Source organism: Chrysemys picta, chromosome 24 (assembly GCF_011386835.1).
Source record: "Chrysemys picta bellii isolate R12L10 chromosome 24, ASM1138683v2, whole genome shotgun sequence".
NCBI classification, from domain to species: domain Eukaryota; kingdom Metazoa; phylum Chordata; order Testudines; family Emydidae; genus Chrysemys; species Chrysemys picta.
In genome coordinates, this window is record NC_088814.1 from 2,090,813 (window position 1) to 2,107,665 (window position 16,853).

The following is a 16,853-nucleotide window of genomic DNA, read 5'->3' on the forward strand; positions in this document are numbered from 1 at the left end:
GTTGCAGAGGGGAGAGCTTGCCGTGCTGCGCCCCATGCCTTGGAGATGCTGTCTCTAGGGCTGTGGATGGGGTACCTTTCACCAGCCCTGAATCCCCCGTGCTGCTTTCATGGGGCTCCTGGAGTTCTGAGCTTGGCAACCGGCCGCGCTCGTTCTCAGCTGCTAATGTTGCCGTCCTGTCCTGTCCCCTCGCCCCACGGCGGCTCTGCAGGTGGACGAGCGACGAGGAAAGTACCGGGATGCCTATGACATCGTGCTGGAGAAGGACGAGACTCTGGATGTGGTCAACGGGATCCTTTGTTACATCCTTGGAGACCTGAACTGAGAGCCCAGGACCCTGACTCCGGCCTCTCAGGATGGTGTCTTGGGACCGTGCTTCCCATGGCAGAGTCAGGGCGATCTGAATCCATCTTGATGCCCTCGGGAGTTCCCCTCCCCACCCCCCGGCTCCCTCCTGGGCTTTTATAAATACGCTTTTGTCCATCACTCCTGGGATTGAGGGGTGAGCTGGAGAAACTCTCTGCTTGCCCCAACTACCTCCACCATGTCTCTGCTCAAACCCCAGCCGGTGCTGCTCCCGGCTCGTGTCCCATCCCACGAAAGCTCAAAGCCACTAAGGCAGGGTCGTCGTTTGGCTAGCCAGGCCGTCAGCCAAACGACGCAGAATTAAAGATGCCTTGCAGAGCTGGGGACCAACGTGTTTAAATGGGTTCGTTCTGCCGCCCTAATCGCCTCTGTCGGGGAGCAGGCACCTGTTCGTTGTAGGTCCATCACAAAGCGTTCAGGCCGGACTCCGGCTGCATGGTTCAGCTGCACAGCAGAATTACAGCTTGCCCTGTGCTGGGGGGCGCAGGTGTCTGCAATTTGCTGTGGAAACCCTACAAATCCCCTGGTCAGTTCTCTGCTCCCTCTGCCTGCAACCTACTGGGACGTTTGTGGGTGTCACTGCTCCCTGGTGGCCGGAGAGGGGACCAGAGATGATTTTAGAGGGCGTAAGCCCCACCCCTGTCTGTGCACCGACCTGTTGTGGGTGGAGCCTGGAGCTGCTCAGAGAGCATGGTGGGCGCAGGTGGGAAATCTGGGTTGGGGGACGTTCTGGCTGCCTGGGCTTGTCGCTTGGAACATTAACACTTTGGGTTTGTGAGATGATTGTGCAGATGCAGTGATGCTTAAAGGGGTGGGACTCTTGTGAGGATTGCTGTCCGAGAGCTGCTTGTGTGATGAACGCAAGGGCTGAGTTTGGTCATCCCGCGGTGGAGCAGGGTTTGCTTGGCTGCTGTGTTTTGCTGGCAGGAGGACGGGGTTGTGGTGTGCAGTGAATCCCACTGGCAAGCGGCTCTCGCTGGAGCAACGAGGCTCTGCTGGCCAGTCACGCGGTGCTGTGGAGTAGAGTTGTTACAGCTGAAAAGTCAGGCAGCAGGTTTGTCGTGTGTGGACAGGGGTGTTGGGGGGCAGTGGCAGCTGTGGGTCCTCGGGGTGGGTAGTTTAAAAGCGTCTGGGAGGGAGGGAGAGCAGGCTAGTTGTGTGTGGACTGGGGTGTTGGGGGGCAGTGGCAGCCGTGGGTCCTCGGGGTGGGTAGTTTAAAAGCGGCTGGGAGGGAGGGAGGGCAGGCTAGTTGTGTGTGGACAGGGGTGTTGGGGGGCAGTGGCAGCTGTGGGTCCTCAGGGTGGGTAGTTTAAAGACGGCTGGGAGGGAGGGAGAGCAGGCTAGTTGTGTGTGGACTGGGGTGTTGGGGGGCAGTGGCAGCCGTGGGTCCTCGGGGTGGGTAGTTTAAAAGTGGCTGGGAGGGAGGGAGGGCAGGCTAGTTGTGTGTGGACAGGGGTGTTGGGGGGCAGTGGCAGCTGTGGGTCCTCAGGGTGGGTAGTTTAAAGACGGCTGGGAGGGAGGGAGAGCAGGCTAGTTGTGTGTGGACGGGGGTGTTGGGGGGCAGTGGCAGCCGTGGGTCCTCGGGGTGGGTAGTTTAAAAGCGGCTGGGAGGGAGGGAGAGCAGGCTAGTTGTGTGTGGACAGGGGTGTTGGGGGGCAGTGGTAGCTGTGCGTCCTCAGGGTGGGCAGTTTAAAGACGGCTGGGAGGGAGGGAGGGCAGGCTAGTTGTGTGTGGCTTTTTGAAGCGTGACTATTGTATATCTAACCCTTTGTGCCGGTTCTGGGGTCTCCGGGCAGCACGTCTGTCAGCAACGTAAAATCTCTCTCCCTCAAATACAAAAAAATGGAAAGGAAAAGCAGTGCACCCCCTCTGGGCCCCGTCTGCTGGGATCCCTTCCGGGCGTGACAGTCACGCCGGCCTGAAAGAGGGGCTGACGCTGAGCAGGCGTTCTGGGTCCCCCTGTGCCCATGGAAGGGCTGGCTTTACTTGCTTTACCGCGCAGAAAGCTTTCTTTAAAGATTGGCATTTCCAAAGAAGCAGGAACCCCATGTCCCTCATGCCGAGTTCAGCCCTCTGGCCTGGGTACATGAGAACTGCCCACCGTGGCAATCCGGGCTCTGCCTCGGTGGCATTTAACTCATCCTAGGGGGACCCAGACTCCTGTACTCGGCAGCTGGATGGGGGACAGACAGCTGCTTATCGACTGGGCTTGGCCTGCGTGCGGCGAACCATCGGAGAGTGCAGATGGCTCTTTCCGAACTCCCTGTCCCGCCCTGTCAAACTCCATCTCCTTTCACGCTGCTCCTGTCGGGGAGAGCCAGAGGCTCGCGTTACGTTACAGGCAGCTCCCACCCTGCGCTCTCCTCTGCGGGTGGAAGGGACCTGGGTTCCTGCCGTGCAAATTGTTACTAGTCCTGTTCCTAGTGAGGTGCCGTCCACGTGGCTGTCTCGCTGTGACCCAGCCTGGCATTAGCAACCCAGGTTTGGTAAGCGAAGACATTTGTCATTTGGCTTGTAGGAGCTGGGCTGGTCCAGGTTCACAGGCAGCCATCTGGCTCGCTCGCTGGGTCACGGTCAGATGTAAATGTCACTTGTGAGGGGGGGGTAGGTTTTATTCCGTTTGTTGAAATAAATACGTTTGATAAAGCCAGCGTGTGAGTGGTTTGTGAGCTCGCAGTACAGCACTGCCTGGGGTGCCCGCCGAGGCGTACAGAACTTGCAAAGGTGGGTGAGCTAGTTAGCCTCATGTTCCAAATGGGGAAACCGAGGCACGGGACGTCGAAGAGTCACAACTAGCGAAGGAAATCGCATCTCCTGACTTGCTGCTCTAACCCCTACGCTTGCGCTGCTTCTGTATCTGAGAGATTCCCAGGGGAACCGCAAAGACCTGCGTCACTGCAGAGATGGCTAACCCAGCGTCCTGTTCCGGGCTGCTTCAGAGCAGGGTGCAAGAGAACCTGCAGGGGGCAGCTTTCTGATCCCCCCAATGACCAGCACCTCTCCCCACTAGGCAGCCTGGGGCCAGCCAGTCTTCCCGAGGGCTTCGAGGTTAGAACAGCCTCAGCTGAAACTGGGGGTGTCTGCGGCCAGGCGGGAGCCTCTGAAGGAGACAAAACTTTTTCCAACCCAGGGCTGCAGATGCAAGAAGCTTGGATGGGGGGTTATCCAGCCAGACCCTCCACAGCTCCCCCCCACCGGGACAGCGAACACAGACCTGCGTGTGGGGACCTCTCTTCATGCAGACAAGCGCAAGCAACGGTTCATCCCAAAATAACGTGCCGGGAAGCAGAGTTGTTGGAAACCACTTTAAATCAGTTTATTGGGTGCAAGGCAGAAATTGCTATTGGGGGGTTGTTTGAACCTTTACATCATCTTGTCCTTGCACTTCTGATCTTTTATCTTGCCCAGCAGTTGGCTCTCGCAGACGCTCGTCGGCTGAGCCGTGATCTTGGGACACAAACCTTTAAAACCGGAGACACTGGCCAAAATTTGCAAACGTGGGAGACTAAAGTGAGGCTCCTGAATGATATTTAAGCATCTCAGTAACAGTGGGCTGAGTTCCAGTGGTACTGAGCACGCCCAGCTCTCATCAGCGTCTGGAATCCGGGTGCTCAGAAACTGAAAATCAACCCACTTGTGTTAGCCCAGCTGGGAGGGTTTGGGCCCTGGATTTTCCAAACTGACTGGTGGTTTTGGGGCCGAACTGTGTAAAATCAGGCCCCTTCAAGGTGTCTCAAGTTCAAGCCCCAAAATACCACTGGGCCTAAAACCACTCATCACTTTGAAGAACTGGGTCTGGTACCATTCTAGCTGTTGCAAGAGCCTGGACCGGGGCTAGGCAATGGCATTACCTAGAGAGATTTTTCAATCCCTTGGGAACAGTGACTGGGTTCCTTACAGGAAAAGCTCCAGCAGATGCCAGTTCATGCCCCTTGCTCCAGCGGCTGCAGGCTGCCCTCGCTGGCTCACGTTCTGCACTCTGGGTACGCGCTGGGAGGTGTCCTGGCAGCGACAGCCTCGATCTGCACAAGAGCAGCGCTGCTGAAATGCTCAAAGAGCCGAGCGAAGGCAAAGGGCCGGGTCTGACGTGGGGTTACAGGCAGGGCTCTCAGCTAGATGGGGGGATGCCACCAACTTCCAGGAATCCCAGTCCCAACCCCAAACCCCACGTCATTGGAGAGAGCAGATGGGGGGATGGGTGCAGCTGGGATTCATCCAGTTCTGCTCCTGGGCTGGGGCAGGGGAGTTAATCTGTGTCCACAACCAGGTCCACAGCCGCAGCCCCCACCCCGTCAGAGGCAGACAACGTCTTGGAGACGCATCCGGCACTGGCAGCAGGCAGGCTGGGTGGGCCTGTCTCTGCAGGGGACAAAGGCAGAGCGCAAAGCCAGGGATTAAATCACTCAAAGCCCAGAGAAGAAAAGTCTCTGGGTTCTGGTCTCAAAGCAGCTGGATGCAATTCCAGGGTAGTTTGGGAAGGGGTGTCAGTTACCCCTGTGTAGCCCCTGGAGCCTTCAGGCCCGGGGTGTGGGTGGAAGTCCTAGGAAATAGCTCACGGTTGGGTCTAGTTTCTAGGCCAGGGGTGGGCAAACTTTTTGGTCTGAAAGTCACATCTGGGTATAGAAATCGTATGGCAGGCCATGAATGCTCACAAAATTGGGGGTTGGGGTGTGGGAGGGGGTGAGGGCTCCGGCTGGGGGTGGGGAAGAGGGGTTGGGGGTGCAGGAGGTTGCTCTGGGCTGGGACTGAGGGGTTCGGAGGGCGGGAAGGGGATCAGGGCTGGGACAGGGGATTGGGGTGCAGGAGGGGGTCAGAGTGCAGCCTCCGAGCAGCGCTTGCCTCAAACAGCTCCTGGAAGCAGCAGCATGTCCCCCCTCTGGCTCCGATGCGGAGGTGCAACCAGGCAGCTCTGTGTGCTGCCCCGTCCGCAGGCACCGCCCCTGCAGCTCCCATTGGCTGCGGTTCCCGGCCAATCGGCGCTGCAGGGGCCGTGACTGGGGCGGGTGCAGCATGTAGAGCGGGGCCCCCTGGCTGCCCCTACATGTAGGAGCCGGAGGGGGGACATGCTGCCGCTTCCGGGAGCCGTGCGGAGCGGGGCACACCCCTGACCCCGCTCCCTGGCTGGAGTGGGAGCTCGAAGGCCGGATTAAAACATCTGAAGGGCCGGATGCGGCCCCTGGGCCGTAGTTTGCCCACCCCTGTTCTAGGCTCTGCCTTTAAAGGCAAGAATTTGGGACCCTCAGGCCTGGGTTTGTTATGTGGAGTTTTTCCCCTGCTGGCTTGTTAGAAACGCTTCCAATAAAACACCATTAAATAGTAAAAAAAAACAACCAAACAACCTCGCTCTGCAAAGGGGTTGGCACTAAAGTTTCCTGAGCTGGCTTCTCTAGGGCCCAGTCCCTGTGGTGGTGGGGGAGCAGCCCACTCCAAGGTAGGAAAGGACAAGAAGAAAAGTTGTCTCTTGAAGGCAAGAGCTCCTCAGAGCTCCTCGTGGATTCTCTCCTGATCTTCATCCGATTTCAGCTTCAGCTCCTCCGCGGTGATTTTCCCATCCTGGTTCCGGTCCTGGTTCTGAAACATGTCGGCGATGACGGTCTCCGGGTCGGAGCTGGGCATGAGCCGTCCCTTCCCCTCGGTGAGCTGGGCCTTGATGAAAGTGGAGAACTGCAGCAGGGAGAGGTGAGAACAGCTTACGTGGCTGAGCCCACAGCCTGGGCTCGTGAGGGATCCCAGGACAGCATGCAGCCAGCTCTGGGGTGGAGGGCAATGGCCGGACAGGGCTAGATGTCGCAGGATAACAAGGGCAGGGAGCACGCCAGCGCCAGGCTGCAGGAGGCTCCCCTCCAGGTTCCTGGGCAGGGGGGTCGCTCAGAGTCCGTCCCTGGCCCCTGGCCGGGCAGGAGGGCTGGGCTAGGGCAGAATCCCTGGTACTGCCACCTTAACAACCAAAGTGTGCGTGTTAGTCACAGCTTTGCAGCCGCTCCGGGTACTCGGCGCACGCGCCGGATGCCAGCTGGGCACCGTGGCAGCCTAGCCGGCCCCTCCCTTCGCCATTGAAAAGCCCAAACACGGCTGCTTCTGGGGCCGTGTTCCCTGATTCCGATTCCTCCCCCCATGTGCCCGGAGCTTCGGCCGCACCTCTTCGGGGGGGATCTCGCCATCCTTGTTCAGGTCCATGTCCTCGTACAGGTTTGCGGGTGGGTCCCCGTGCCAGATAAACAGGTAGCCTTCTGGGACTCCTTCCTCCCTGGAGAGCAGCTCCACCTCGAACCGGAGCACAGCACTGCCTGGCACGCCCCGGGCTGAAAGGCAAGGGGTGCATGTCACCGATCCCTCGTGTGCTCTGATGCACTACGGTGCCTTTGCACCATGGTGCGACGTGCGAGAATGAGCTCTGAATATCCCCGCTGGGGCGACTTGCCCAGGCTGGGTCAGCTGGGGGGGGTTAAAGGCCAAAGGAGACCAGGTAACACCCTGGGCCGCTGCCAGACCACTGGGGCCACAAACCAACCCACCAGGCAGTTCCCCTCCCCCCCTCACCTCCGTTCTCTCCGTGCCCCAGGTGCGGGGGGATGACGATCACCCGTTTCTCCCCCACGCACATGTTCAGCAGGCCGGTGTTCAGGCCGTCGATCACTTTGCTGGTCCCCAGCGTCGCCTCCTGCGGGTGGTTGTAGTCGTGGCTACAGGAGGCAAGGCAGACATTGGACGGGCGAGAGGACTTCCCAAGCCGGGGCTGCCCACACAGCCTCCTACCCTCAGGAACCTGCCTCGGGCCTCCCCTGACCTTGTACCAATCAGCGGTGGCGGGGGAATTCTGCCTGAGGGTCAGAGGAATTGCTAGTGCCCATGATCTTACCCCAGTCTACCCGAGTTCAGCCACCTCCATCCTGCTGAGCTTCGCAGGGCCCCACCCCAGAGCTGTTGGCACTAACCCACGAGCAGCACCCGGACTGCTGGGATGGAGCTGGGGGGGGATCCAGGCTGCCCCGGGGGGCAGGCGGGGGCACACTCACGAGGAGAAGAGCTTGGTGCCATCCAGCAGCGAGCAGTTGTAGTGGTAGCGGACGTAGTCGCGATCCTGGGTGGTGACGTTGCAGCCCTCGGGCCGGGAGAGGGTCTCGATTTCCACCGCATCCAGGGGGTTGTGGAAGTCAATGACGTGGATGTCGAAGATAAGCACGGCTGAGCCGGGGATCTTGTTGCCTGGAGGAGAAGGACGAAGGGCCCTGTGGGGATGAGGGGCTGCGGAGAGGGCGGAGCCGGGGGGAAAGCCCTGCCGAGCCGGGGGCTGGTGCAGGATTGTTCCTACAGTCCAGTCCCCTGGGCGCTAATTGAATGTATCCCTGCCCGCCCCAGCCCGAGAAACACCCCCCTGAGCCAACGGCCCTGCCTGACAACCCCGCCACTGGTGCAGGGGCTCCGAGCCCTTCTCCTGCGGGAGGCAGCCCCCTCCCCCCCTCCTCCCCATTGGCTCAGGGCAGGGCTGGCTCCCATCCCGCAGGCAATCCCCCCGTCCTGGGCACGGGGACGACTGATGTGACGCAGGAAACAAAGGATTGTGTAACGGAGTCAGTGGGGAGCGAAATGGCATTGCTGACTCCATCCTGCCCTGCAATCCCACCCCACTACCCCGCGGGGACCCCTCCCTACCGGCTCCGTTCTCCCCGTAGCCCAAGTGCGGCGGGACGACGATCCTTCTCTTTTCTCCGAAGCAGACGCCCTGCAGGCCCTGGTCCATGCCGGGGATGACGTAGCCCTTCCCGATGTAGGTGTCGTAGGTGTGATTGCGGGAGTAACTGCAGCAAACACAGCCCCGAGCGGCGTCAGGTCGCAGGTAAGCACCGAATGAGGGGACCGTGGTGGCGTAAGCTCAGTCCGCATCCCCTAGCCCCTCCACCCCACAGCCCTGCCCGCATCCCCCACCCCACAGCCCTGCCCAGGCCCCTACAGCCCTGTTTCATCTCCCACCCCACAGCCCTGCCCGTATCCCCCACCCTACAGACCTGCCCACACCCCACAGCCCTGCCCAGGCCTCTCCACTCCACTGGGGGCCGTGTGGGGAGGAGCTCTGCTACGTGGCACCCCAGGCACAAATGGGGAGGCCCGTGCTCGTCCGTAGGCCCCGCCGGTGGCCGGTACCTGGAGTCAAAGAGCGTCCCGTCCATCAGGGTCCCATTGTAGTGATAGCGGACGAAGTCGCCAGTCACAGCCTTGCGCTTGCAGGACGCCGGCACCTCCAGGTGCTCCAGGGAGATGCCATCTTTGGGGTTGTGCAGGTCCACCAGCAGCACATCGAACACCAGGGAGGCCTGGGGCGGGATCACCGTGCCTGGGTGGAGAGGAGGGAAGGAGGGTTGCGCCCAAGCAGAGCCAGCCCCTGCGCCGTGTCCAGAGCAGCCGGAGTGAGGGACCTCCGTGGGGTGGAACTGCAGCCTGCTCGTGGCTGGGGTGGCCACGTGGCCAGTCACCCCCTCCTCTTTTGCAGAGGTGGGGACCCCGGAGCGGCCGACCCCAGCACGCCCCGCTCTAGCTCTGCACGGAGTGCACCAGACTGCGACTTGGCATTATCGGCACGCAGCAGCTCCGTGTTTGACGGCACGAGGTGGAGCTTCCACCATGCACCTGATCGTGGCCGTGACGTACGTACACGAAACCTAGAGCTGCCTCGGAGCGACCCAGTGCCGAGCAGGGTCCCTTCGCCCCCCCCAACTCACCCCCCTCTGCCCCGGCTGGCTCACACCCTCCTCTCTGGTCCTGCCTGAATTCCGCTGGAAAATGGTGCCAATACTGCATGGCGAGATCTGTCCGGCAGCCCGGGGGGGGCCGGCCTCCTGCCCTGGGACCAGCCCCGGCTTTATCAGCCACCTGCCCACCAGCTTGTTTGGCTGACGGCAGAACACTGGGCTGCGCGGGATCAGATGTTCATGGCCCTTTAATGCCCCTCCACCCCCGAGCCATCTGCTTCCCCATCCACTCCTGTCCTTCCCATCCCTTTCTCTCCTCTCTTCCCAGGGTTTCCCGGCCAGTGCTAAAGTGACCCCGTCTCCTCTGCCCACGCGGGGCTGAGCACTGCTTGGCCGTTTCCTTGCCTGGGGCGTTTGGCCCCTGCCATGACTGGCATTCGTGGGGCTCAGACCCAGCGCTGCCTTTTGCCCATGCAAACTGCCTCCCGGCTGCCTGCCTCCGGGCAGCCCCATCAGTCACTGCCCCAGCGTGCCAGGCGTGTGCAATCCCCACTCACCATAGCCCTTCTCCCCGTAGGCCAGGAAGGGAGGGATGATGATTCTCCTCTTCTCCCCAGCGCACATCCCCAGCAGGCCCCCGTCCATGCCTTTGATCAGCCAGCCTGTGCCCACGTAGGTGTCGTACGTGCTGTCCTTGCTGTAGCTGGCACCGGGGAGAGAACAGAAAAGAGACGAGGGGAAGAATGACTCCGGGGCACGGGCAGCGCCCCCAACCCAACTTGCTCAGCCCAGGGGTCCTGGCACGAGCGGGCTCCCCCTCCCCCACAGGGAGTCACGCCTCCCCCAGCCAGGCCCCTCTGAGTCAGGTGAGATGGGTCTGGGGGCGGGCCCTGGGCACGTGTGAAGCTGGCCCCGCTGATACCCGTTCCGTGCAGCGAGGCAGAGGGGTCCCCAAGACGGGCAAGCTGGCGTTTGTCACTAGCCCCCGTGGTGCTACCCCTCCTGCTCGGCTCCCCGTACCTGGAGTCGAAGTGGGTGCCGTCCAGCAGCGTGCCGTTGTAGTGGTACCGGACGAAGTCCGAGTTCTCCACAGTGCGGTTGCAGCGCTCTGGCTTGTGCAAGGTGGTGATCTGCAGCTTGTCCTCTTTGTTCCAGATGTCCAGCATGATGACGTCAAAATACAAGGTGGTGTCGGGGGGGATCATGCCAGCTGCAAGGGACAACGAGTGACAATGGCTCAGCCCTGAGGAGCGTCAGAGCGAGGGGAGCAGCCTCACAGCACGAGGCCGAGACTGTTCACTTCAGCGCCTCGAAATCCACCCACAGGCCCCCCCCGGCCTCTGCCGCTCAGCCCTGTTCACAACAGCTGTTCACGTGCTCTTACAGATTTGTCCCCCGCCCCATGGCTGGTCCACATATGAGATACCAGGAGTCTGCTGCTGCTTGGAGCTGATGGACTTCGACACAGGGGCTCGAGCGTTGAAGGTCCCAGCTTCACCCTGGCCCAAGTGGGGTCACTTATACTTTGAGCAGAGAAGGGGCCACCGCACCTCACAGCATGAGGGTGCCCAAAATGCCAGTTACCGGATTTTATCTTCAGATGAACCAGCCACTCCACCCCACTGTCCTACGGAGAATGGCGAGCGCTGGCACTGGGAACCCGGGCGGCCCTGGTGAGTAGGGCACAGCCTTTATTCAATACCTACCTGCCCTTTTCTGCTGGTTTTCCCTTTAAGGAGGGGGATGACAGCATCACACCCAAACAGTGCTCAGGGGTTTATTGTATCAATAATAATTCTCGGATTAGCCCTTTCGTGTGAGGCTCTCAAAGGGTTTATCAAACCTAGTGATACTCCACGTGCTCAGAGATGGCTTCTACACCAAAATGCAGCCACCTCTGGGCTGAATGTGGCATCTGGGTAGCCCCACAGCAAGGAGAAATGATACTGCATCCAGTGGAGAGTACTGGGGGAATGTGAGGAGGTGTGATCCTATTCTCCTGCCTGAATTCAGCCGGGCCGCGCTGCTCCCGAAATGCTACAGTGGGATTGTTACTGACACGCTGAGATCTGCCATGATCTCCCAGTGCAGGAGGCCCTGGGTCTCGCCTGCCCTGTGCATGTGATGACAAAGGTTCACAGCCCATGGGTTAAATAATTCCTGCTGATTGCTCCTACTGGCCTGTCCATCTTATTTTTACCCATTACTCATTGGCTAGGACTTTGGAATCGCTCTGCCCACCCATTGCATTCCATATACACTTCAGGAGGGGGCCAGGGGATCTCAGCGCGGGACTCGGAGCCTTTCCTCATCCTTGTGGTTGCAGCCGCCGATGATCTGCACGTGGCTCATGCCAGGCCAGCCCCCAGACCAGCGGGCGGCTCAGCCGCTCAGAGAAAGAGGAGGCCAGGAGGGGAGAGCTCTCTCCATGTTAGTCCACCACCAAGGGCCAGATCCTGCCCTGGGGGTCCCTGGACTCCCCTGCACTCATCCAGGGGAGATCAGCCCATGGAGGTGCTGAGTCCTGCAAAGCTCATGGACTTCACCGGGACCTGTGGGTGCCCAAGTCCTTAGGAGTGCAGACGGGAGTGGATCGACCCTCGGGGGCCTTTCTGCCTCCCACGTTATCCCCAGTGAGAAGGGCTCAGCCAGCGTGCAGGAGGCAGGACCCTGCCACGACCTGGGCTCCTGCAGGGCTGACGGGAGAGACGTTGGGCCTGACCTCATCGCACCGCAAACCCCCTGGGCCGTGCCAGGCCGGCCAGGCGGGGCCCTCGCATTCGCCACCCCCCTTACCGACGCCGATGCTGCCGTAGCCCAGGTGGGGCGGGACAATCAGGTGACGCCGCTCGTTGACGCACATGCCCTGCAGGCCTCGGTCCATGCCGGTGATCAGCCGGCCGACTCCCACCACGCCCGCCACCGTGGCGCCTCTGTCGTAGCTGGGGAGGAACGGAGACACGTTAAGTCCCCCTCTTCTGATGGCCTTGGCTGTTTGGGATACTGCAAAGCAACTAGGATCCTTGGCCACACCAGCCTGCCCCACCAGTCCAGCGACTCCCATAGCTGGCCCCAAACAATAGGGTTGCAATGTTCCCACCCAGCCCTGCCCGTGGGGCCTGCCACAAGACCAGTCCGGTGACTAACAGCCTGAGTTTCCAACTCCACCCCCTGTAGATCAGGATGTTCCATGCGTCCCACTCTCCTGGGGCAACGACTGTACCAAGACACGTCACCACTCGACCAACCCACCTGCAGAGGTAGGAGAGTCTCCATCACTGGAGTAGTTCAATCCAGACCGATGTCTTTCTAAGCCGCACGCTTTCACGCGGACAGAAGCGATGGGCTTGATACTCAAGTTACTGGGTGAGGGTCTCTGGCCTGTACAGTGCAGGTCAGCCTAGAAGATCATAACAGTCCCTTCGGGACTCGAGCACTAATTAATGACTATTCGTTACACACCATCGGCCCCACGTCACAAGGCACAAAGCGGCTATGGCCCAACATTTTCCGAAGTCTCTAATTTGGGGGGCTTCTGTGGCTGGGAGCCCAACTCGCTGCCCACCTTCCAGCCACAGAGCTGCGGGTGCCAAAGCCCGAGGCGGTTCAGCTTGGGCACCCCAAATTAGAGGCCGCTTCTGAAAGCACTGGTCCCTGTGACTCACCCAATGAGTTGGCAGCAAAGTCAGGAATAGAATCCAGGTCTCCTGAGTCCCATTGCTTAATCCACTAGACTACAGCTATCTCCATGTCTCTGTGGTTAAAGAAACCGGCCCATGAAATGACAGGCTAGGGGGGTGCCCATAATGTTCTGCAGATGATGGATTCTGTCTCTTTGCTCTTGGAATACGGGGGGGGAGGGGGGGGGCAGAGGGCACACATGTGTTGCGTTTCATGGTGGAGCATATAAAGGAGTATGACGTTCCACGTATGCTCCTGGCCAGATTTCTTTTGCAACTCAATCTCTGCAGCAGACGCGGACCCAGTGGTGGGGAACGATCTCGTCAAAGCGGGATTGGAGCTGACGTCCCTGATCCTGGGCCTGATCCTGCATTCCTTGCACACTCGGAGGCTTGGGAATGCAGGATCAGGCCCTTTGTTTGCAAAAGTCATTCGTGATGTTTAAGCTGGGACCGAATGCAAACAAGCATCTCGCCCAGATAAGCACTGGCTGGCTGACTCTCCGGTGCTTCCGGGGAACAGATATGCCACGTTCCGAACACCGTGCCGAGTAACTAACGACCAAACACCCAAGCCTCGTTTGTAACCTGCAAATTACTCTGATTTTTAAATCGGAAAACCCACTCTCTCAGGGGCAATTCGGGCTTGTTGCAAGTGCTCCGCGATCCTTTGCTTGGTTTAATGGCCAGCGAAACGTCTCAGGGAACCACGCTGCAGCCATCAAGACAAAGAATTATTTTAGTACGAAAGGTTTCCCGGGGCCCCATTTATCTGTCAGACTCACGCCTAGCGGTGGCTGCTGGATGGCTGATTTATCCCACTTTTTACGCTTCCTGTTCGGGCCTTCAGGGACGAGTAGCCACGTTTTGAATATTTAAAACCAGAGCAGATTCCCTGAAGCGTTTCGTTGGCACTTCTGAAAACCTCCCGGGAAAGCAACTGTTGCTGCCCTCTGCTGGGCCTGATCCTGAACCTAGAGATGTCTGTCTTCCCTCTCCGCAGGCCCGTGCAATGGGCCTGCTTTGCCTCTTGCTCTCACTGGTTTCAATCAGGAGAAATTCCCCTGGAGTGCCACCAGCACCGTAACTCCGGACTGACATCAGCGTGAGGAAAGGGCTGGCTGCACGCGCAGGCCCAGGGAGAGCTGGGACCAGCTCAGATAGGTGGAAAAGGGGCCCTTTGGGAATGGAGCACGCTCCGAAACTGCAATGGGTCAAAAAGCACTTGAGTCTGTCCCTGCATCATGGCCGCTGTGATGAGCTTTATCCGTCTGCTGTGCCCGATCTCAGTTAGGACCCAGTCCTGCGTCCTTTACTCACCCGAGTAGTCCTTACCCCTGCAAGCAGTTGCACTGGACTCAACAGGCCTGCCCTTGGGAGTAAGGGCTGCTGGCATGAATGGGAGATTGCAGGACCCAGCTCTCCGCCAAAGAAAACAAAACGGACACAAAATACAAAGCAACGGCTCCTGGAAAACGAACCCCAAAGATGGACGTCAACGTTCTCGGTTCTCCTCCCCCCTGAGCAGGGCAGTTGCTCGGGGATGGTTCGCACGTGGCGAATATGGAGCCACCAGACTGACACGTCTACACTGAGCTGGCCCCCACTGCTTGTCCAGCAGCACCCCAGGGTAACGGTTTTCCTTGCCCTTGGGAACGGCCCTGCGCTCTGGTTGCAAAGCAAAGCGTGCAGAAGTGCGCTGGGATCCTGGCACGGCCATAGGCCTCGAGTCATGGCGTGCCAAAGCCGGCAAGAGAAGTGAACCATGCCAGTGAGCAGGGCAGAATGTGAGCCCATCCTCTGAACCAGAGAGCGCATCCCAGTGCAGCTGGGGGGAGGCAGGGACGTGCACACTCTATTTGCAAAATGAAGAGGGGGGGGCTGCAGCAGACCCCCCCCCCCCCACACACACACACACTCTGCTATTACACTAACGTCGCCGGGGGGGCAGGACCCGGCTTGTGCAATGTTATCCAGAACAATCCTGTACCTGGAGTCAAACTTTTTGCCATCTTTGAAGGTCCCGTTGTAGTGGTAGCGGATGAAATCGCCCATCTGGACTTCCCGTGAGCAGATTTTCGGGATGTAGTATCTGTCGATCACCACGTCTTCCAGGGGGCCGGGGTCCCCCCGGCCGGGGGCCGCCAGCAGACAGAAGAGGAGAATAGCCAGGGCCATGGTGCTCGGAGTGCGGGCGGAGAGGGAAGGGGCCGGGCTGCTCGGAGCCTGGCGCTTCGCTTCCTCGCTTCCCAGCCCGGCCTCTCGCCAGGAATTTTGTCAACGTGTAAAGTGGGCTTGAGAGGCGCTGAGGTCACTTAGCTGTCCGCGCTGATTCGCGGGGGCGGCCCCACGGCCACCCGGGAATTTCCCCCGTCGCGCGGGGAGGCGCCGGGGACGCGGAGGGGAAGTTCCACGCGGGGGGATTTTTTTTTTTTGCAATTATTTCTGAGAAGGAAAAATCTGAAGCAAACTATTTCTTGCAAGTTTGTGCAGGGAGAGGTCCTACCCCAGCAGCCAGCCTCCCCCTGGGTCCTAGTGTCGCTCCCACCGCCTTTCTCGGGGGTCCCTTCACTGTGGGGGCAGCTCCATGGGCACCGTGGGATACATTGGTGCAAAACAAGCGAGCATCCTTCTGGGCTGTCGGCGCAGGAGTGTTGTGAGCGAGACACGAGAAGTGATTCTTCCGCTCTGCTCCGCGTGGATTCGGCCTCAACTGGAATATTGTGTCCAGTTCTGGGCACCACATTTCAGGATGGATGTGGATAAATTGGAGAAAGTCCAGAGGAGAGCCACGAAAATGATTAAAGGTCTAGAAAACATGACCTGTGAGGGAAGATGGGTTTGTTTAGTCTGGAGAAGAGAAGCCTGAGAGGGGACGTGAGAACAGTTTTCAACTACATAAAAGGTTGTTACAAGGAGGAGGGAGAAAAATTGTCCTTAACCTCTGAGGACAGGACAAGAAGCAATGGGTTTAAACTGCAGCAAGGGAGGTTTAGGTTGGACATTAGAGAAAACTTCCTAACTGTCAGGGTGGTTAAGCACTGGAATAAATTGCCCAGGGAGGTTGTGAAATCTCCATCATTGGAGATTTTTAAGAGCAGGTTGGACAAACACCTGTCAGGGTTGGTCTGATAACACTTAATCCTGCCGTGAGTGCAGGGGACTGGACTACCCGACCTCTCGAGGCCCCTTCCAGTGCTACGATTCTATGATCGGTAGTTATCAGTCAGGAGTAATAAATACAGCGAATGAATAATTATTAATAGCCATTTCTAACACTTTTACACCTGCTGAGGAAAGGTGTTAAGTGCAAATGATAATGAATTAGGAATGATTGGTGTCCTATTTATCAAATGCACATCAGACCATTGCAAGCATCTCTGCCTTCCACAAGCTCATCTGCGAACAGCGATCACCAGTGTGAAGTGCACTCTGCACATCCTGGATACAGACTAGACATCTAGGACCTGAGATGGGACCCACTGGTCCTCCACAGATGGGAACAAGGATCCAGACGGACGCTTGTTGTTCACTCCTGGAGTCAGCAAGTCCCTTAGTTGTCTGCAAGGCGGATGGATTCTTGGCTTTACAGGTTTAGGCACGAGGGCTGCTGCCAACCATCCCACCGAGCGAAGAAAGAGGGTGCTGGCCCCTCTAGATGCGGGGAACTTCCTCTCTAGTCTCTGCAGTGCGGTGGAAAGATAAGCACTGGTTATTTTCCCAGCAGTGTGTGTCTCCTACTGCAGCGGATCACGTGTTAATTGGCCCATCACTTCACCTCTCTGTGTTCAGCCCTTGGCACTGCCCAGCATACAGACTGGAAGGTCTTTGGGACAGAGACCTGGCCTTCAGACCTGTCTGCAAGGCCCCTGGCGCACGGCTGGCATTGTATAAAGAATGTTTGCACCTGTACCCATCTGACAGCCCTGCAGGTCTCTGCTTCTGGGGACACGCACCCCCCTGAGCAGAGACATCAGACGGCGCAGGGCCTGGCCTCCAAACAGGAGCTGAGTGGTCTGGCTGGCCCCTGGGCTGGCTCTGTGTGACTCTCACCCTTCAGATTGATCCCCAGCTGAAGATGCTGCTTCCACCCCCTTTGTCACAGCTGCAGCACTGTCCA

General features: G+C 59.0%; 2 protein-coding genes across 6 annotated transcripts in view; one reads left to right on the top strand and one right to left on the bottom strand.

Moving 5' to 3' along the window:
* Nucleotides 1–4,123, top strand: part of NT5C3B (5'-nucleotidase, cytosolic IIIB) — a 27,444-nt gene extending 23,321 nt beyond the window's left edge. For all 4 annotated transcript variants that reach the window (XM_024100838.3, XM_065577885.1, XM_065577886.1 and 1 more), the window contains one exon: nt 212–4,123. In XM_024100838.3, coding sequence (XP_023956606.2) covers nt 212–325 — 114 coding nt within the window. In that variant the 3' untranslated portion in view covers nt 326–4,123. The remainder of the gene's footprint in view (nt 1–211) is intronic.
* On the bottom strand, nt 3,658–15,153 carry FKBP10 (FKBP prolyl isomerase 10). Of its 2 annotated transcripts, none has more exons than XM_005294098.5 (10): nt 14,724–15,153; nt 11,850–11,995; nt 10,074–10,263; nt 9,611–9,750; nt 8,509–8,698; nt 8,020–8,165; nt 7,383–7,572; nt 6,907–7,049; nt 6,505–6,668; nt 3,658–6,030 (listed from the first exon to the last, which is right to left on the bottom strand). In XM_005294098.5, exons 1-10 carry the CDS (start codon nt 14,909–14,911, stop codon nt 5,845–5,847), a joined length of 1,683 nt encoding a protein of 560 aa, XP_005294155.2. In that variant the 5' UTR covers nt 14,912–15,153; the 3' UTR covers nt 3,658–5,844. The 2 variants fall into 2 exon arrangements, with proteins under 2 accessions (XP_005294155.2, XP_005294154.2); XM_005294097.5 differs by having other exon boundaries at nt 9,611–9,756; nt 14,724–15,149.
* Nucleotides 15,154–16,853: the final 1,700 nt, after the last annotated feature.